This window comes from Trichoplusia ni, chromosome 12 (assembly GCF_003590095.1).
Source record: "Trichoplusia ni isolate ovarian cell line Hi5 chromosome 12, tn1, whole genome shotgun sequence".
NCBI lineage: Eukaryota > Metazoa > Arthropoda > Insecta > Lepidoptera > Noctuidae > Trichoplusia > Trichoplusia ni.
In genome coordinates, this window is record NC_039489.1 from 13,346,084 (window position 1) to 13,367,274 (window position 21,191).

At 36.9% G+C, this 21,191-nt stretch overlaps 1 protein-coding gene across 1 annotated transcript in view; it reads left to right on the plus strand.

Annotated features, from left to right (window-relative positions):
- Positions 1-21,191, plus strand: part of LOC113499608 (protein unc-79 homolog) — an 84,479-nt gene that overhangs the window by 51,573 nt on the left and 11,715 nt on the right. Inside the window, exons 37-54 of the mRNA XM_026880124.1 lie at positions 11,417-11,522; positions 11,818-11,907; positions 12,434-12,510; positions 12,778-12,884; positions 13,365-13,472; positions 13,831-13,960; positions 14,283-14,377; positions 14,496-14,607; positions 14,744-14,969; positions 15,052-15,226; positions 16,791-16,929; positions 17,185-17,339; positions 17,700-17,827; positions 18,131-18,343; positions 18,850-19,078; positions 19,531-19,694; positions 20,272-20,462; positions 20,873-21,046. Coding sequence (XP_026735925.1) covers positions 11,417-11,522; positions 11,818-11,907; positions 12,434-12,510; positions 12,778-12,884; positions 13,365-13,472; positions 13,831-13,960; positions 14,283-14,377; positions 14,496-14,607; positions 14,744-14,969; positions 15,052-15,226; positions 16,791-16,929; positions 17,185-17,339; positions 17,700-17,827; positions 18,131-18,343; positions 18,850-19,078; positions 19,531-19,694; positions 20,272-20,462; positions 20,873-21,046 — 2,619 coding nt within the window. The remainder of the gene's footprint in view (positions 1-11,416; positions 11,523-11,817; positions 11,908-12,433; positions 12,511-12,777; positions 12,885-13,364; positions 13,473-13,830; positions 13,961-14,282; positions 14,378-14,495; positions 14,608-14,743; positions 14,970-15,051; positions 15,227-16,790; positions 16,930-17,184; positions 17,340-17,699; positions 17,828-18,130; positions 18,344-18,849; positions 19,079-19,530; positions 19,695-20,271; positions 20,463-20,872; positions 21,047-21,191) is intronic.

A 21,191-nucleotide genomic window follows, 5' to 3' on the forward strand; every position in this document is an offset into this window, starting at 1 on the left:
CTCCATTCAAATTTCATCTAAATCGGGCCAGCCGTTTATCTAGTTGTATATTTCATTGTCATCGAGTTTGAAGCTACCCTGAAAATATCAGACTGCTAGCGAAGTGCCTTAAAATTGAGGTACAAAAATTAAACCTGAACGGCAAACAAGAAAAGTGAATGTATAAGAGCGTAGGAAAAATTAATTCACGATAGCAACAAATCATCCAAGCAAATGGATATATTTCATATCCTTAAATTTAAAACATGTTTTGAGAATTTACGTGAAATACGACAAAACTTTTTCCCCGACTTAATATTTTCATGTTTTATACTATAGCATAATATTAATTATAAGTGTTATTTAAGATATACAGATGTCTTTGCACTACGCGTTGCTACCAAGAATAGGAGAAACTTGGAATTGTACCTGAAAAGTTATTTTATAATTTAAACAATTCTATTGATGTATGTACTTAGGGGTTCGTACTCGAAGGCTCCAAATTGATCCCTACTACTGAGGCACCGTTCTCTGTCCGTCACTAGGCTTTATTTCACTATCCGAAGCAGCTGGACAATTGAAATTTTCACAGATTATGTATAACTCTTGCTGCTATAACAACAGATACTAAAACTGACGATCGAAGTTAATCAGCGGTCGTTACGGTTATATAAGGCTCACCCGTTTGTACGTAACCCGCAGTGTCGCAAGCCTAATTCGCATTTGACCGGTTTTTTCATGTTTATTGGTATTCACACATTATCATGTTTCAAGTCATTTTTTTATTGTAACTCTTAAACTGCACGATATTTTCGAGACCTCCTGACTAAAAGTAATAATAATAATAACCTAGCCGATTCCAAGCGCAAGCGCGCAAACAGTTGCACTCTCTGTTCTCCTACTCTATTGCTGGATGGGAATACAATTTGACAGAACCGAAGAGAAATTAAGCGCATTTTTACCAAGCTTCCGTAACATCGAAGTTGTGATATTAAATCGAAAGCGCACTCAAAAGTCGAGTATTGAGAACGTGTCTTGGCATCAAATTCGACTTACTATAAATCTATCCCAGCAGTAGTATAAACAGAATGATATTTATAGGCTGTCTAGTTATTGAAGAAAGAGGACAAGGCTGTGGATGTTGATGATGTAGTTAAGGTCTCGGGTCTGGATGAGGCTGGCTCAGGACCTTAGTAATTGGTTCAAGAACAGAGAGACATGTCCAGCAGTGGGTGGGCAAAGGATGATGATGATATGATGATAGTTGTTTCATTTTTATCGAGGAACTTGCTCAAAGTATATGAGCTGAACTCCTATTAGACATAATAAGAAATATGTGGAGAGAGGAAAGGCTGATGTTCATTTTTTTATACAGTAGTGTAAGTGTTGACGTGTCTGTCTGGATGTCTGTGGCATCATAGCTCCCGTGGAGATGGAGTGATTATAATTAAGGTTATTTTCTATTAAAAGTGAATTATGTGCAAATGTTCTTCGACAAGTTTGATAAAAATTGTTATAAAAGTTGTGGGGTGAAAGTTTGGAATAATAACCGAGTGCCTTCAGATACAATTGAGTGGGTGTTTTAAATAAATCTATTTAAAAGTTGAAGTGGTGAAAGTTTGAATAATATAATATATAATAATAAACCTATATTGCATAAATTGTGGTTACAGTGTAATTAATAAAAGTTTTAAAGCTCTTCACAATAACCGAGTGTCTACAAACTTGAATGAAAGTGCACTGAAATAGAATAATTATGACTAAAACGAAAGTGAAAGAAAATTCATAGAGAAAAATGGGATATGGAAATCAGATTGTCAGTTGAGAGTATAAATTACTACAACTCGGTATTTGGAATACTGCTACAGATGATTTGCCAAGTGAGTTTTTGCCGGGGGTTTTAAAATGTTTAATTATGCACATTTTAATTTAAATGTTTCATCGACTTATGTCAGTAGCACTTGACGCATCCTTGGAGACAGTACGAAAATATAGTTAGTTTTGTGACTTACAAAAGACGCTATACTAGCTCGACTCTAGCGCAGACCTAACTCCTGAGTCTCGCAAGCCAGGAATAGACGAAAAAGAAAACAGAGGTTTATTCCCAAAAGGAATCAAAGCCTAGAAATGAGGCAAAAAGCAATTATATGTGATTAGTATTTAAAGTCCGTCAATTTGTATTATACCACGACTGAATTGCGATGATCTGAGTATTTCTTGGTGGTACATAATACTGAAGGCCCGAATTCAAATTCACTTGCTAAGTTCACTAAAAACCGGTCAACTACGAGTTGGACTTGCGACACAGAGGGTTCTGTACAAATAAGCGAAATATGAACAAATCAGGTGGGAGACAGATAAATTTATTTACCACTCACCAACAAATTATAAACCGTAACAACAACAACAAGCGTTGCTGAACCTCGATCTTTAATCGTAGCATCTGTTGTTATTGCGGCAGCAGAAATAAATTGTATGTGAAAATTCAACGGTCTAGCTATGATGGATAGATTGAAGGACAACGGAGCCTCAGTAGGGTTATAGGTTAATCCTTTAGGTTCGGAACCCTAAAAACGAATGGAACTAATCTCTGCTGGCTCAAGACAGGAAAGTAGGGAAACGATGAAGGAAAGCCTAAGCCGTGTGTAGGGAAACAACCACGAGACGCCTTCTCTTGTCTTTAGTTTTAAGAATCTTAGAAGCAAGTGGCAAATGGTCATGGGACTAGGGTATTTTAGTACTTTAAAGTTAATTATATATTTAAGATTTCATTTTAATATCTCATTTTAAGGCATTATATTAATTCTATTGTAAAAACTCAAAACCATTTATAATGAACAAATCGTATGCACTAAGAATGGTGTTTCATTACCATGTTCTGAAACTCTACAAAAGTTCAAATAAACTATTGAAATGAACTTGAACTTATCTGAGAGTTGTTGTTGTTGCCCTTCTACTCAAACGCGAGTCAATTTTAAATCGTAGCCAAGTCCAATGCCGTCTACTGTAATGACTACAGGTCTATTCATGTCTGCGTAAAATCGAAACGTATTGAAGCATTAATTTAAATGTTAATATAGCAGATTCAACCTTAATACTCGCGTGTACACGCGCGTTTTTATTTAAAGGAAATGATGCTCTAACTTAGTTGATTTAAGGATGCATTTGCTATATTGATGTTAAAATATATGCTCCGATGCTCTTAATTTCGACTCTGCGCTGCGAACGATTAAATCTACAGTAGCGAGCAACAGACAGACTTACAAACGTTTTAAGATTAAGCAGCGTTTGAGTAGCGTGTTTTACTTAATTATAAAGATTTATCATTTCCAAGATAAATCTTATGAAACTTGTATTGGTTAAGGTTTTGAGGGTAACGGTTATTCAATAACCATGATTACTTAGCCTCTATTGAATTCGACACCTATCTATGGTGTCAAACTTTATAACACATATCAAATCAAGATGTTATTCAGGTTTGTTCACTTCAAGTGAGTTGAAATTAACTTGAACGAGACGGATGTCCCTTTTCGCTCGACTTGGCGGGGGGCACTGCCGTACCTCCACAACTTGAAGGGAATGGACCATTGCTGCAGTGTTTTATTCCTGTGTTCATAATTTTACCATGTTTTTACTTCACATGTAAAATTGTGGATGCAATGTGTTCGTGTTTTACTGTGTTCTTGACTGACAAACCGATACTGGTTTGAAAATTTTTCTTGCAGAAACGTATATTTTGCTCCTGCAATCAAATTTTTAGATTAGATTTTATTCTGCCATTAGTTTTTGACACAAGTTTTTCAGGTACATACGTGTTATATTAAATAATTCATAAAAAACATATTGAGATCAAGGACAAAAATGAAAATATTTACGGTGAAATACAAAAAAAACACATTAAGTTCGAGCGTCAGGACTAAACCTGCAAAAACTAAGAAAATAATAAATGTATTGAAAAAAGTTAAATGAATGTATTGTTGTACCAATGTTATAAAAAAAGTAAAAACAATGCAAAAACACACCCGGGTGATGAACATCTATGAATTATAAATTAACACTGGCTGAGCTGCCAATACTGGACTCACTGTACGCACCTGTTTGAAGCAAAACAGGGTTCCAGAAAAGATAAATCTCTTATGGGAAAAAAATCCCGTTGAAAATTCATTACGGTCGTAAAAAGAAAGCAGAGAAAAAAAAATATATAAAAAAATAAAATGCGTAATATAAATGCTTTATAAAGAATGAAATGCGACAAAGCGCCAAAAGGCTGAAACTGAAACATGCTGAACAGAATTTGTTCTAAAAATGATATAAAAAATATAAAATGTGAATATTTCATCCCTATTAAGGTGACGTAAAAAATGCAGTTTACACAAAAAAAAATGTAACAAATACAAAAATCGCAGAATATGGCAAGTGCCACAATGCCATAATTAAACAAATTTATGAAGGGGGATCCTGCCGTTTTGCCGAAAAGATTTTGCCAAATTTTCATCACCCAAACAAATTTTAGCAACCTATTTTCATACCAATTTAATATTTGGAATAATTATAGTACGCACATTTTCAATTGGTCAAATGTTTACTTTGCAGACCAAGGATGATGTCATTAAGACATTTGGTCTGTAATCAAATGATTTATTACAGCAAACAAAATAAGACAATAAACTTTAAGTCAAATGATTTGCTATGACAAAATATATAAAGGCAAAAATAAGAATTTTTCGGGAATTGTATAATTAAAAATGCCATGTCATTTGCTTCGTGACTTTGTCTGGAACAAGTAAAATTTATGGTTACTAGACATTAGGTTATTTATAAAACTAGTTACAATAAGTTATTAATTTAAAAAAAATGGCTAGGTTAGGCTAGGTGAAAACCGTGACCAGAAACGACTAGACTATATAGAAAAAAGTCATTATTTTTAGGAGGCTATCGAGAGAAATAATATTATTATAATAACATTATTACTACCTGTTTAGAATTTGTCCCAAGTGGAAAAAGCACCCTTGTAATAAAACGTTTTCAAAGTTAGATTATTTAATTTTGCGTAAAAAATTAGATAAGAAATGGTTAAAAATACTGGTAGATGAACAAATTATTTTCCAAACGTTCACTTGCCAAACACAAGTTTTCGTAACAATTATTTGTAAAGAGATTTTTGCTTAGTAATAACTTGGCAAATGAAATTATGCGAAAATTCTGGCAATTTATTTTCGGTAAAAGAAGGGTGACCCATATGATTGAAGTAAAATCTAGGAAATACAAAATTAAGGACTCCGTTTGGGTCCGAAACTAGTCGGGCTACCCTGATAAATACGCGTGAGTAAACCGTTACATCATTTAATAATGAATCATTCTCACGACAGTTACTACCAAAATACAAAACCGCAAAATATGGCAAGTGCCACAATGCCTCAATGCTATAATGAAACAAATACATGAATGAAATAAAATCTTGCAAATACAAAACCGTAAAATATGGCAAGTGCCACAATGCCTCAATGCTATAATGAAACAAATATATGAATGAAATAAAATCTTGCAAATACAAAACCGTAAAATATGGCAAGTGCTACAATGCCTCAATGCTATAATGAAACAAATATATGAATGAAATAAAATCTTGCAAATACAAAACCGTAAAATATGGCAAGTGCCACAATGCCTTAATGCTATAATGAAACAAATATATGAATGAAATAAAATCTTGCAAATACAAAACCGTAAAATATGGCAAGTGCCATAATGCCTCAATGCCATAATGAAACAAATATATGAATGAAATAAAATCTTGCAAATACAAAACCGTAAAATATGGCAAGTGCCATAATGCCGCAATGCCATAATGAAACAAATATATGAATGAAATAAAATCTAGCAAATACAAAAACGGCAGAATATGGCAAGTGCCACAATGCCACAATTAAACAAATATATGAATGACATAAAATCTAGCGAATATAAAAACGGCAGAATATGGCAAGTGCCACAATGCCACAATTAAACAAATATATGAATGAAATAAAATCTAGCAAATACAAAAACGGCAGAATATGGCAAGTGCCACAATGCCACAATTAAAAAAATATATGAATGAAATAAAATCTAGCAAATACAAAAACGGCAGAATATGGCAAGTGACACAATGCCACAATGCCACAATTAAACAAATATATGAATGACATAAAATCTAGCGAATATAAAAACGGCAGAATATGGCAAGTGCCACAATGCCACAATTAAACAAATATATGAATGAAATCATATGAATATTAAAAATAAAAATATCAACAAACAAATGAAGTTTTACCAAAAGTAAAAAAGTATAAAGAAAAGTACCGAATTTAAACATTAAAAACAAACAGAGGATAAAAAAATGCCTCACAAAGAGTGTCCACATAAAAAGACCACACAACCAAAAAACCATTACCCATGTGCGATCATAGCACGATAGTGGCAGAAATTGCTGAACTATCAGGAGATTGTCAGAAGGAAAAGAAAACTTAAAGAATCAACATTTGGACAGTTAGTATATCTTACTTTATAAAGTGGTTTCTTAGGTTTACGCGAATGTTAGACATTGAAATGAAACGACTTTTACGGATTTTATCGCGGTTTAATTTTTGGTTTTAGTTCCCGACGTTTCGACACCTTTGCAGGTATCATGGTCACGGGCAGACTCCATGGCCACGGTCTGCCCGTGACCATGTCATGTCAAGTCGTTTCATTTCAATTACTTTATAAAATTACTTATTTCTAGTTTTAAGTCGTTTTTAATGTATTATATTATGTCTATCTTTTGAGAACGGTTACCGGTAAACACTTCTTTTTGTAGTTTTTTCAGTGCATCTACTAATCCGGTTTCTGGCGGACTATGATTATTTAGTGGTTTACGTTCTTCAAAGAGAGGCATAATAGACATTGATTAGTAATAAGAACAAATAAAACAAATTTTATTTTTATCGCGTAAACTTTAAATCAATGATTTTTGTTTTCAAGAACGCGAGTGGTTCGTGATTCGATACCAATAATAAGAAAACATAATAAGGCGAATTAAAAACTAAAAACTTTTGAAATTAAGTGTGAAATATTAATTTCAGGTAAGTTGCAATTATTTTTCTTAACTGAGATACACTTTTTTGTAACGTGTGGAAATCCTCACAGATTTCCTTCTCCCTGAGAAAGGCAAAGAGATCTCTGAAGGCGACTGGCTCTTACCGGCTTAAACCACCGGAATATTTCTCCGTTTCCTATTTAAGGGGGCCACATAAGAATTCTTTCGAAGACTACTGCCAAAATGACATAAACCTCAATCAAATATTAATATGAAATTATGCTATCAATAATACCTAAGACATGAAAGCTACGTAACTTTAAAATGTTGTAGATGACACTGGACGCCGCGTATGAGGGAACCTTGAAATAACAGCAGGAGAGGGATGGAACTAACAAATAGATGCAAGAAAACTGATTGGAATAATACAATTTAATCTACTAACTTATCCTATATGAGTCTTATGAAACATCAGTTATAGGTGAGTCACATTCATACAAGCTGATCTGTTACTTGTGGTTATCTTACAAAATTTTCAAAAAGACAAAATCCTGACTTTCTGTTTTGTTAGATGACAGGCTCCCATTAGTTTTCTTCATCCGGATCCATCTAGAAAATTCACTTTTCTAATCAGTCTTTTATTTCCAGATGCAACGGTTCTAAGAGGCAGACTAAAATCACTCTACAAATCATCTGGAGGTGCTCAAGATGGCTGAGGGCTACGTGTGCAGTATGGATACATTATCATCATCATCGGCCCGTCCACTGCTGGACATACGCCTCTGCATCTGCACGCCATCGAGATCAAATTCTGCTTATGGAGACGAAAGGTAAGAAATATCTTGCACATTATTTGCGATCTGGCATGATGATTAGTTCAGGGGATTTGGACGCTGCAAAGGCCTAATAAGGCGCTTAATTACGGTCATAGTGACTTTTGACACTATTCCATTGTTCTACGCATCATGCTCGAGCGCGTTCATACTTTTAAGATGTAGTTTGGCTGTTTCCGTAGTAGTAGTCTAGTTTATAAGTACCAACAGGGATTTTCTACTCATACGCGGGTCAATTTTAAATCGTTGCCAAGTCTCATGCCGTTTATTCACGACTTAATATGAAGAGGTTTTTTATGCAGATTAGGCACACCAAAAAGTAAGCTTTAATAATTCAGCCTTGACGATTAAAGTTTTTTATATTAATGGAAATTTGACTTTTATTTAGATGATGACTTTTATTCAGGGTATAAAAATGGAACTGCCTGTACCTCTAGACAAAGGCTAGGTCTAAAGTTGGGTGATCAGTTGATGTTGCTGAATTGCTTTGACCTCTCAATCATTGTTTAGATAAAAGATGCACTTCAATTTCAAATCTGAGCAAAAGAGACTTGAAAACATTTAAGGTTAATCAGCGTATGAGTAGCGTGTTTTACTTAAATATTAAGACTTATTATTTTAAGATAAGTCTAATGATACTTGCAAAGGTAAAGGTTTTGAGGGTAACCCACGGGTGACCGACCGTGACCTAAGTCTGATTTGGCTTTGAAGCAAAATAAGCCAATACATTATATTCCTCTGTGAGAGAATCCATCTTGGATAGCCCGATACCACCGTGTTTTATTCCTGTGTTCATAATTTTACCATGTTTTTACTTCACATGTAAAATTGTGGATGCATTGTGTTCGTGTTTTACTATGTTCCCAACTTATAAAAATGACTAATAACCAAAAGGAAGCTTTTTTCCTTAAGGTGTTCATTCTACCATATAATAGAAGAGAGGAATAGTTTTCATACTCTTAGAAATCAGGAAAATAACCATATATTTTCCATTTTCTTGTGTTAACATAACTGAAATTGGACTCCCTCCGAAGGAGATCTTGCCAAGAACAAAATCCATTTTGTTACTACCGTGTTTTATTCCTGTGTTCATAATTTTACGATGTTTTTACTTCACATGTAAAATTGTGAATGCTATGTGGTTGTCTTTTACTGTGTTCTTAACAGTCAAAAGTGAACTTACCGGACTACCTTATAGGACTGACAAAAACATACATTTCGCTCATTAAGCATCAATCATGTAGGTCTATCCACTTAACTAGTGTTAAATACCTCATCAAGGCCATCCAAAGGAGATCTTTACTAGAACAAAGTCCATCTTGGATAGCCTGATACCACTGTGTTTTATTTCTGTGTTCATAATTTTACTATGTTTTTACATCACATGTAAAATTGTGAATGCAATGTGTTCGTCTTTTACTGTGTTCTTGACTAACAAACCAATACTTATGTGTAAATATGAGTTGCAGAAACGTACATTTTGGTCCAGAAAATTACAATTACCAAATGGATTGTCCTGTCTGTAACAAATGGATGTTTTCTTTTAACGTCTTCTTTTCGATGCCAAAATTTTGAAGTAGTCTTTAGATTTTATACCGGCAAGTGGATACCAATGTGACTTTACAGAGTTATATGTGCTTATTTTTTATTAGATCTTGATTTTTGTAAGGCATAAATGACAAATATTAAGATTCAAAGAGCCATCAGCAAAAATTTTTGATTAGCAAAGCCCGATTGGAAAGAGGAGACGTCTTGACAAACTATTGTGATATTTAGTACTTAAGAAAAACATTGCCATCTTGTAACATACCAAAAATATCTATTTAAAATCAGAATTCTCAAATGTATTCTTTTTACTTTTTAAATTGATTATTTGGATAATCGCTTTGCACTGATTAATTGGGAATTGTACCCATAACCTCTGTATTATTATTTTGTAAATATTTGTAAACTATTATATAATACCGAGGGTAATACAAATAGAGTCAATATGTGTAAAATGAGTTCTAGTGTTCATTACCGGGTAAAGCAATTAAATTCTTTCGTTACAAAATATGTTTATTTATGTATGTAATTTATTTATCATTAAATCTTCTAAATTCCTTCCTTACATTATTTGAATGATAAATTTTGGACTCCATCATATCATATTCATAAATTCTAATTATTTTGAGTTCCGTGCACGTCTGTGTTTTAATTTCTATTTTGACCATATATTGAAGAATTGGATATGTTGCAATATTGGCCGTAAATGTTCAAGTTTCATGCATGCACTGATATATGTTCGAGATTTAATGCATGCCATTACTTGCAGAGAAAGCGGAAAAGAAATTCAAAATTAATTTGGTCATTTCATTTTTACTCTCTGAAAAATTGCGTCCCAACTTTTTCTGTATTTTATGATATAATTATCATATCATTTTATTTTTTATTTTCTCTATCAAATTATATTATTTTGTATGTATGTATCGTAATTTCGCTAAAAACAACTTGATTTTATATAAGACCTTTGTTTTGAATGTAATGATTCGGTTAACTTTCGCGACGTTTTCAGGAGTGCTAATGTTATTGAAGTTTTCGCTATACCTGATAAGATTTTGACGTAATATTATATATTTCTTATGTCAAAATCCTATCTTGATAGGGAAAAATATCTTCTACCAAAAGAGAAATTGTCGGCTAAAATACAGATAAAATAATGCATACATCCATTGCCATTTGGCTTGGAATATTTTGGGAAAAACAGTGAAGTGAAGTGAAAACAGAACTTGGGAAGTGATGAGCAAAGAATACGAATACGAAGATAAAATTAATATGGTAAGAGTGTTAACAAGTACTTCACATAAGTGCCACATGTTTGAAACCTCTTTTTCACGTCACAAAATGTCCTTTAGGACTCACTAACAGACAGCTTAGTTCGCGCCTATCAAGTGTTGCTATCATCAAAAAATGTACGAAATCATGGTAACCCGGATGGTAAGTTCTTATCACAAATCATAAATATTTATCTGTATATATGCATTAATACTTATGCAGCCCTGTCCCGTGTCTCACCTGAGGGTCCAGGATGCAGGAGATTGACTACAAGTGCTGAAAAATTTTGTCAAAATCAGTGCGGGAGTTTTTGAGTCACATCCTTTTATAGACCCAAAGTTTCACATTGTAATTATGTCCCATCCACTCTTAAAGTGTAGTTTGCACTACGCAATAGGCTTTTGATCTCTATTACGTTGTGATAACGTATAGTAAATTGGGCGAAATACACAGTCGGGAGTAAGCAGACACGAGGTATACTATCTACTATATATATTATCTAATCTTCCGTTTCTTTAACACTAGGTTGCATATCAATACTTCGATGAGAAGAAAAGACAGATATAATTATACATTATTTTCTTAGCAGTACACAATCAATGTACTAGCCTGTCCTTAAAAAAAGAAAAACAAATGCTCTTGAGATCCTGAAAATTGAAAAAATGAAATATTCTTTTTGGGTTTGTTGTTGGTATTAGGTGTAAAGAAGAGGTAATAATAGGTATTTCCACAGGTACCAGCAGTGGAGCCTGGAGCAGGAGTCGTCGGAGAGCGAGCTGATCGCGATCCCGGAGACCAGTGACAAGTCTGACACCACCGTCCACGGCAGTACGGCGCCGGTGAGTGAGGGTCATACTGCTCTGAATTTTCTGAACCGATAGTCTTTGGATCGTAGGATCTTATAGGATATTTTGCTTTAGTATTTTGTCTTGGAGAACTGTATGTCCGATTTCTGAAATTAAACATGGATTTGTAAATGTGACGAGTATATTCGGTTCAGAAAATTAGCAATTCACTTTTACTTTTCAAAAATGAACTGTCAATGTGAGCTTGAGCTTCTAACTTAGCTCTTTTCTGCTGGATTGTTTTTCTGTAGGAAAGGAGTGCGTGTATTAACAAGATAATGTATTCTAGGGTTCATTCGACGAGCCGTCACACTATGAGGACCCGCCAAAGGTAGAAACGCCAGCCACTACTACCGCTTATCCACCGCTCAGTAAAATAGTAAGATTTAGAATATTTGCCTTCTTTTTGCATGTGTTTCTGTTATTTCGATCTAGTTTTAGCTGCTCATGGCTTGACTAAATACGTTGATTCTTGAAGCTGGGACGTGAGAACAGACGAACCCAATCAAGCTTTCACTAGGATTGAACAAGATCAACACAACCAATAGACAACCACAACATTGCAAGTGAACCAATCATCATCATCTTTGGCGATTTATGAAGTAACATTTGGAATGCAATCATTATTTGGTGACACTAAATAAATATTTTCTTGGTCTCTATATCGGTTTACGATGGTGTAATTTTTTACTAGGGAATATGTATTAAGTCCTTCAAGTCGCATTGAAGAGTTCAAAACGGAAAACTGAAAATACATCTGGAGCAAAATCCAAAAGTCGTCGATCACGGCAAATCAGATAGCAACTGCACTCCGTCGAAGAATGAAGAATGTTTGAGCACCTTCTAGCCACTGCATTCAACAAGCAAAAAATGTATGAATAGAAATATCTTTGATGTGTTTTCAGACAGCCATAGGGTCCCGGTCAGCGCACCAGTTGTCGACCAGCTCATCCGTGTCTATTGGCAGCGATTCTTCCAACTTGTAAGTATATAACATCTGTTACTTTGTACAGAACCCCAAGGCAGAAGATAGCTGAAAGCTGCTTTCAAGTGTACTTCTGCTGAAGCATGAAGTCTAGTTTTGGATATTTAGTCAGTCTCAGTCTCAGTTTAGTCAGTTATTATGTCACAACCTGGATTTTTATGTCAAGAAGTGAACTTGACAGGCTTGTATTAATTATTGCTTAATCAGATATTTTTATTATGTTTTTTATTAAAATATAACATGTATGTTTGTTTGTGGTACTAGGAAATCAACACCCATGAGTGGTCAGTCAGTGGAGATCTGGCCGGATCAAATACACCAGCAGGCATCGCCGCGAGCCAAGATACTAGGCAAGCAGAAGCGGATTATCGGTATGGTACCTTGTTATTTTACTGTAGCCTGGTTCCAGAGTCACAGAAGACTTGTTTAGGACTGAGAGATAAGTAATTGTAACTTGTCCATATTTTATCAATGTTAGTGGGCATGCATGCTGCCGTTATTACTTTGAATCACAGAATAACTGTCCTGAAATGACACGAATAAGTAATGCTGCACTAAAGAGAAGGAGGGTGGAGGCTATCAGAACAAATATAGGAAGAGGCCTGTAGCCGAGAAAAGTATGAGAGTCATATAATGAGGGATAGAAGAAGCATGTTAGGAGAAGCCTAAAATTGGGGAATAGAGGTAGAATAGGACAGGCATTAAAGGGAATAGGAGAGGCCCAAAGTGGATGAATAGAAAAGACCTTAAATAAGAGAATGGCACCTAAAATGACAATGACTTTTTCTATATCATTCCATTATTAAACAATAGTGAGCCAAAAGACTACAAGTGTGTTTAAACTTTGGCAGTGGGTAGCAGTACTTCCCCCGACACGGCGCCGTCATCGAACGGAGACAATCAGTTCGGGCAGTGGCCACATGCGCGATCTCCACCGCAACATCATATCAAGAGTCCGGGTGAGTTTCACAATTATATCATATGTTCCTTTTGCCATAATCTGTGTTTCATATAGTTTAAGCTCAGAGAAAAGACGGAATTTGTGCTTAAAATGTCTGGCTATTATAGCCGTGCCGTGCATAGTTAGATAACTGGATCAAAAGCCTGTTAACCAAAAATTTTTGCCACACATTTTTGTACGATTATTGTACAGATTTAATTTTGGCCTAATTGCTAACTTCTTATGCCTCAAATGTATAATTTTCGTTTTCGAACACACACAAGATGATGTAGGAGAAGAAAATATGGAAAGACAAAACACTTTTGGATCTAAGAAACACTTAAAAAAAACGTCTCTTTCCTCTCGTGTTTGTATAGCCAAGAACGTGGGCTACGCGTACGCGTCGCCCGAGTCGCCGCTGTCCAAGATGGAGGTGGCGTGGGCCGCTCCGCCGCCCGTACTCGCGCAGCACTCACACCAGCCCTTCCACATCCCACCGCCAGAGAGGTAAGGGATTTTTATGATAGGAGGAGCAATATACTCATAATAATTGATTGAAATTTTCTTGAGACTTAGGAAATGAATAGAAAGAAATTGAATTATGGTCTTTTGGCACAAATTTGATAATTTTGTATGGTGAACATATTTATATAACATAATTAGTCATTCTCTTAGCAATACAAAATTTCCTGTTAGTCATTTTCATGCAAATTAATTTTGGTTACACCTTGAATATTTATAAAAATAGAAATGCGTTGTCATCATTAGCTGAAGTAAATTGTATTTTCTCGTCACTACCATTTAAAAATGTTTGTGCTGTTGTGTCTAGATTGCTACCTATAGGTCCGAAGCCGAACAAGGAACAGTACCCAGTGTTCAACGCTCTTGTGGACCGCGTCAGGGAGGCGCTGAGTCTACCACCAGGTATGTTTATAGGAAATTGACACTCCAGTTCTAAGTGATAAAGTCTAATATAGAATTCTTGTTTTATAATTGCTTTTTTCATGTTTGATAAATTTACTTATGTTTAATGTGTAAACAGATGATTCAACGGACAAGACAGACTCCTCTCGCTCGGATGGGGACGCCACTCCCACTCCCACCCCCACCAGCAGGCCCCACGAATTGAATAAGAAGAGTTCCACTGAGACCAGGTCATAACATACTTGACTTGTATAATTTAAAAAAATCTCAATTACTATATTTCAGTATAATAATACTAAGTTCAACTTTATTGCTTGTCACATAGAGTTCAAATTAGAATGTTTGGTAACATTACTACTTTCACAGGTCACCAAGACGTCTAGCTCGGCAAGTAGCGCAGGCTGGTTCACCACCACACGCTGTCGGTATGTACTTATGCTATAATAATATCTCAAGTGTTTTGAAAAGCAGAAAGTTAAGTTTGCCTTTAATATTTTATAACTTATATCCGACTAGCTTTTCACCCGCGGCTTCGCCCTCGTCAAGGCCGGTTATATCACGTTTCCAAGAAAACTCTTCAAAAGTCCGGGATACAAACTCTATCTATGTACCAAATTTCATTAAAATCTGTTCAGTGGTTTAGACGTAAAGGCGTAACAGACAGACAGAGTTACTTTCGCATTTCTAATATTAGTAGGGTTGATTATAGTATTAATATATTGGTGTATGTGTGTGTAGAGTGCGGAGGCTGCAGCGGTGCGTGGTGGGAGCGCGAGTCCCGCGCAGGCAGGCGGGCGGCCCACGCCCAGCCCGCCCCGCGCGGCCCTGACCCACAGCTGTGCTACCGATGTGAGTACTCACCATCTAACCTTATTTACAGCATAGTACATATTTGCAAGGTATTTTCGAATGCTAGATGGGTACTACCCATCTAGCATTTGAAAATACCTTAAAATACTTAAAATGGTTGGTGAAACAAAGATAGCGGTGAATGGTTGCTTTTTCAAGTCGTGTCAAGATACATTGAACGCTCTATACTTTCGTATCACACTAATTTGCTCTCAAGAATATAATGTATAGTTTTTATAAATATGACTCCCGCAGTAAGAAATTTTATCCTTGTGCTGCGAGAGTCTCACAAACATTCAAGTCATACGTAGAAAGACACCCAGAATTAAGTACTTGTACTACGCGTGGATCAAACCCATCGCCCAGTCATCAAAATCAAAATCAAAAGTCATTTATTCAAATTAGGCTACTAAGTAGCACTTTTTGAAGGTCAAATTACATTGACAGCACCCAGTTTTGCCCACCCGTCACCGCTTCCTAAGTGCTTTTGCTGTGAGAGAAGAAACGGCGCAACAAACTCCCCAGCAGCACGCTGTCTTTCCATTTACAATATAATTATTAAAAATATATCAAAATAAGTGTGTAGGTGCCGTGCCAAATAAACAAAAATTTGAGGTCATGGTACCTAAGCCACTATGAACTTAAACTGTCAACTACTCGGCCAAGGTCAGCAGACCGACCAGCCACCGCAAGCAGCACCCGTTCACGAGTATGACGCAAGGGTCAGCCATCACCTCCCTCGCCATATTTGAGGGAAGGAGGTGACCCGACCCAAGACGCCACCGCAGGCAGTGACGACTAAGGGAGCATGACGTATCTGCTGCCGGCTAATAAAATAAAACTCAAAGAAAGAAATACCCCAAACGTTGATTTACCTGGCACAGCCCCGAACACGGAGGCGGCATAAATTGCTACGTCATTCAATCTTATAATTAATAAAATTATACATGTCAAAATTTCTAATAAAGAACATATACGTTTATGCGTATAATCATACTAAAAATAAAACAAAATAGGTAACACAATGTTACATACATAAAGTATGCCTATCAAATAACATAATAATCGTAATAACACGTCATACATTAATCCACACTAAAACCGTCCTGTGTTAATCACGGCGACCAACTATTTTTATCATTCAAGTAATCATTTATTGTATAGTAAGCCTTCTTGCATAGTTTATCTTTAACCGTTGATTTAAACGAGTTGAATGGCAATTCCAATAAACTAGGAGGTAGTTTATTGTAGAGGCGAACACTAAGCCCTACAAATGAGTTGTGTACCCTATGTAAACGGTGCGATGTACCAATTAGCTTATGTTTGTTCCGTGTATTTATACTATGTATATCACTCTTTTTATGGTATAAGTGAAGATTTTGTCGTATCCATAGTATATTATCTAAAATAAATTGGGATGCTACAGTTAAAATGCCTATCTCTTTAAACCGCTCCCTAAGAGAAACTCTAGAGCCTAGCTGATAAATGGATCAGTGGTTTTGCATTGGATATCCATTTAGTCACATATAGATATATGTGTAAGGTTTAAATCTCTTTGAATCAGGTGCAGAATGCGGCACAGCAGCCGAACAATACAGTGATGAGGAATTAGGACTCTGCATCATAGTGTTAGCCACTTTTGTACATCGCGAACCAGCCGCCGCTGCCGGCATGCTACCAGCACTCCTGCATAACGTCAGCAGGTAATTTAAACCTTATGTATTACGCCATAAAGTTGAAATTCATACACTCTTAACTTGATTGATAATTTTCGATTTTTTTGTTCTCCTTATTAAAAAAAATTTATGTCGAAATTTGTATTCTTGTTGAAATTTTGATCTGAATTCTGACCATAATTTGCAAATCGGTTTATAATTTTCAACTTTCTTTCCAAAACTGACTATACTATCTTCTTTAGCAGTAGTTATTGGCAAAACTATATTTTTGATTGTTAACAGGGTAGTCCAACTGGGCAACTACTCCTGGCAGGCTGAGACCAACACCCGTCTACCGGGTAGCGCGGTGTTCGTAGCACACCAGTTTTTACGCTGCGTGTTACATCAGCTCGCACCCAACAATGTCTTCCTGCAAATATTCTTACAGAGGACACCCGGTTAGTATTTGCTGTGTAGTTTAGAAGTTTTATCCGGGAGCCTGATTGCCGGGACTAGGTTATCTGGGCAGACATTTTAGTCGTACAAGAAGGACAGGTTAATTCTTCCAAAACGAACTTTAGATGGCGCATAATAAGTATTTACCTTATCATTGTACATTTTCAGGACTTTATTCAAATCCTTTTTCAAGTTTCCACACCATCTTATTTAATCCACATGGAATCTATATCTTCATGATTGAACTACTCTAAAATCTATTTTAAAAGCTCACACTTAAGGCATAATTTAGACTACTACTAGTCGGTATAAGAAAGACTTCTACATTTTTGGCCGTATTTCAAAGTGTATAATTGTTACAGAGAAACAACGTCAGATGTTCTTTAAGAGCATAGCGCAAGCATTCGTGGACTTCAACGAGTTGTATCCCTGTGGCCCACTGCAGTTGGTTGTCGAACATCTCAACTCTAAGAAGACGTTACCAGTTGATGTAAGTTGAATAACTCTTATATTGTAACATTTTTATATTTTATGTCAACTTTTACAAGGAATTTGAAAGGACAACACTGTTATCTAAAGTTATAGACTGGATTTGGAACAAAATAGGCAAATTAGTCGGAATAAGATATAATTATAGATTTTTATGTAATGGAAATACTCTCAACTTGTAAAATGAATCTTTTGAACTTACTCAAACGAAAATTTAATAATTCTGACTGATTAATTTCCTACCTAAGGACAAAATTTTGTTCACTGCCATAGGGCTACCATCTCACTAAACAATGAATTCCAGCAAATAACAGTAATAGCGGGCAACATAGCCATGTACCTGGAGTGCCTGGCCCCCGAGGCCCTGGGCCCGCTGAGCGCCTGCGCGGCCCTGGTGCAGCAGCTGGAGGCCCTGCTGCGCGCCGCCACCCTGCTCATGCACCAGATCGATGACGTCATGCCGCTGCTCAGGGCCGCTACTGCCGCGCTCAAGATACCTGGGGCAGTGCAGCATAAGGTAAATTAAGTCTTATTGTCATTTACTTAAGGTATATTTTTCTAGCTCGTGGCTAAGCTACGCTTGACGCGTTCAGTCTGTATATGGGTGACCAATGACCATATTTGATTTCCTCCGTGTTTCGGAAACGTTAAATTGTGGGTCCCGACCGTTATTTATACAACTTTGACAGTCGTTATAGGTAGTCAGATTCTAGAAAATCTGACAACCAAGTATTATGTTACCCAGGTTATTCTTTTATGGTCATCTGATATGATATTTTAACTGTCAAAACCATTTTTTCCAAAATCTTTCTTCGTTTATTAAATTCAATATATTTAGTTCAGACTGGTTTTTGGTCCATATACTGTTAGTAATACATAAAAGATAATTGCTTAGAAATTTCATTGATTGCTCAAAAAAACGAGAACCAATGAAAATAGAACAGATACAATTATTAGCATGGAGGTTTTAATAAGCATCTATTCACACATTTAAACTCCACTAACAAAATTGTCTTCCACCAGAGCATCCTAGAGCCTATCTCCAAAATCATCCAATACGGAGCTCAGAACTTCGTGCTGAAGTTATCCGTGATATCCGAGATGAGCCTGGTGTGTACCCGCGTGTTCACCCGCGACCGGGACAAGCTGATGGTCTGCCGGGTGTTGGTGTACGAGCTGGTGCAGGCCTTGAGGACCAAGACCACCATCCCGGATGATAACCTGTTTATACTTATACAGTTCGTGCTGCAAGGTGAGTGGAAGTGGTATTATTTGATGGTGTTTTTGTAAGGGAGTTTCAGCATTTAAATTAATAAGCTGAAGATTGAAGTAAATGATTATTGGAAAAAGTAATTTTCGAAATTGTTTTTAACTTTTGAGGCGTGAATTATTTATTTAAAAAGGGTCAATTCAAATACATTTATCGGGATGGCCGGAGTAATTGCGAATGTAACGCAATATTCGCAATTTGACCACAGTTTTCATTCTTTCAAAATTTGTTTTACTTTGTTTTGGTAGCTTACTGTAATGTATTCAAGTAGACTTTCAGCCAATAGTACTCAGTCTGTCATGAGTCAGTTTGTCGTTACTTGTAAATAGAAAATTGAGAATATATCATGCCTTTAATAAATTACCAATTTTCTTAATTGATCTGATCGGGTCGTCACCAATAGTGTCCGTTTGGTTCCCCTCTGGGGCGGGCAGGTCACGGCTGCCGCCTGGTGCTGCCGGCCCCGCTGTGCGGCGAGCTGGCGGGCGGCGGCGGCGAGGCGCGCGACGTGGCGGCCGGCGCCGTGGACTGCATGCGCCCGCACCTGCCCGACATGATCGACCTGCTGCACGACCCGCATCTGCTCAACAAGATCAAGGTCAGCGTACTACCAACCCAGCAACATTATCATTATCCACAGCATTTGTTCTCCCACTGCTGGGCATAGGCCTCCCAGGCTTCTTTCTCGTGCCAGTCTCAGCCTAATATAGACTCGACCCGAGACCTTAACTGTATCATCGACCCATCTTGCTTCCGGATGACCGAGGCGACGCTTCTTTTGCCTTGCTTTGGCCTCCATTCTGCCACCGCCTTAGTCTCTGCCGTCGCTTCATGTGGCCAAGTGTCACTATTAATAGCTTTATCTACTCATCTTATAAGACGGTCAGTAAACTTTACATATCCAGTATAGAAATATTCTTCTTTATTAAAAATTGTCCTTTATTATCTTAAAGGTAACTTAAGTCATACCCCATAATCGATTTTGATTCGAATTGTCTTTGCTTGAGTCATTTTAAATAACATATTTTCAGCACTATAATATCACCACTTTTTCCTGAAATTTACCATTGACCACAACATAAATATTAGTCGTTAGTTTAACGAAAAAAAAAATACTCAAGAAAATAGGCAAACCTTTGCTTGAAGAAATGTTCTAACCATAACATTATCCCCAGGGCTCTGTATCAAAATCAATCGTGAACCGCAACTTGATCTGCCTGAACGAGGACACCCTGGGCGCCATCGTGAAGGGCGGCATCGCGCAGTACGTGGCGATGGAACTGGCGCTGGAGCACAGCCGCGGGCGGACTGACCGCGCCCCGCCCGCCCGACACATGACGCCCTGGCTCAGCGCCTCGCTGCCGGGGTAAGTGCCCTTACTATAATTTTTTTTACTATATGTGAAATATACCTCTTTCTAGATTGATTTCAATGTAATTTTCTCGGTTTTACTAACTTGTGAATTCGATCATTAGACTCTATGATCGTTATTACTTCTTGTTAATCTATGGTTTTGTAGACAAAGTGGGAGGAGTAAAACTTTACTTGGTTAAACCTTTTCTGCGTCTACATTAATTTCCAGCTTTGACTTCTTTTCGTTCCGTCTTCCAAACTTCAATAGAGCATGATAATGATACTTGTATAATACCTCGCTGTTGCCAAGGGGCAGTACTCCATGGTCCTTAATATTTGACTATATTCTGCCATGGTCTATCTACATCATAACATCACTTACCACTTGACTCACGTCACACAACCTGACCCTACCTCGGCCAGGTCTCGCGAGGTGTGCGAGTGCGTGACCCGCGTGCGGCTGATCTCGTGGCTGGTGATGGGCGCGCTGTGCAACAGCCGCACGCAGGCCCCGCACAGCGGGCAGCCGCAGCTGCACCAGCCGGTACCGCAGGACGCGACCTGCCACATCACTGACTATATACAGGTGGGGACTCAGTAGCTATGTGTTGAATGACTTACAAACATTTGACGATGTTGACGATGTACAAATTTTAGTGCTCAAGATAAAACCAGGGGCTACGATGAAAAATAAAAAAAGGACTTAAAGTAACTAATACTATGAAAAAGAGACTTTTTGAAA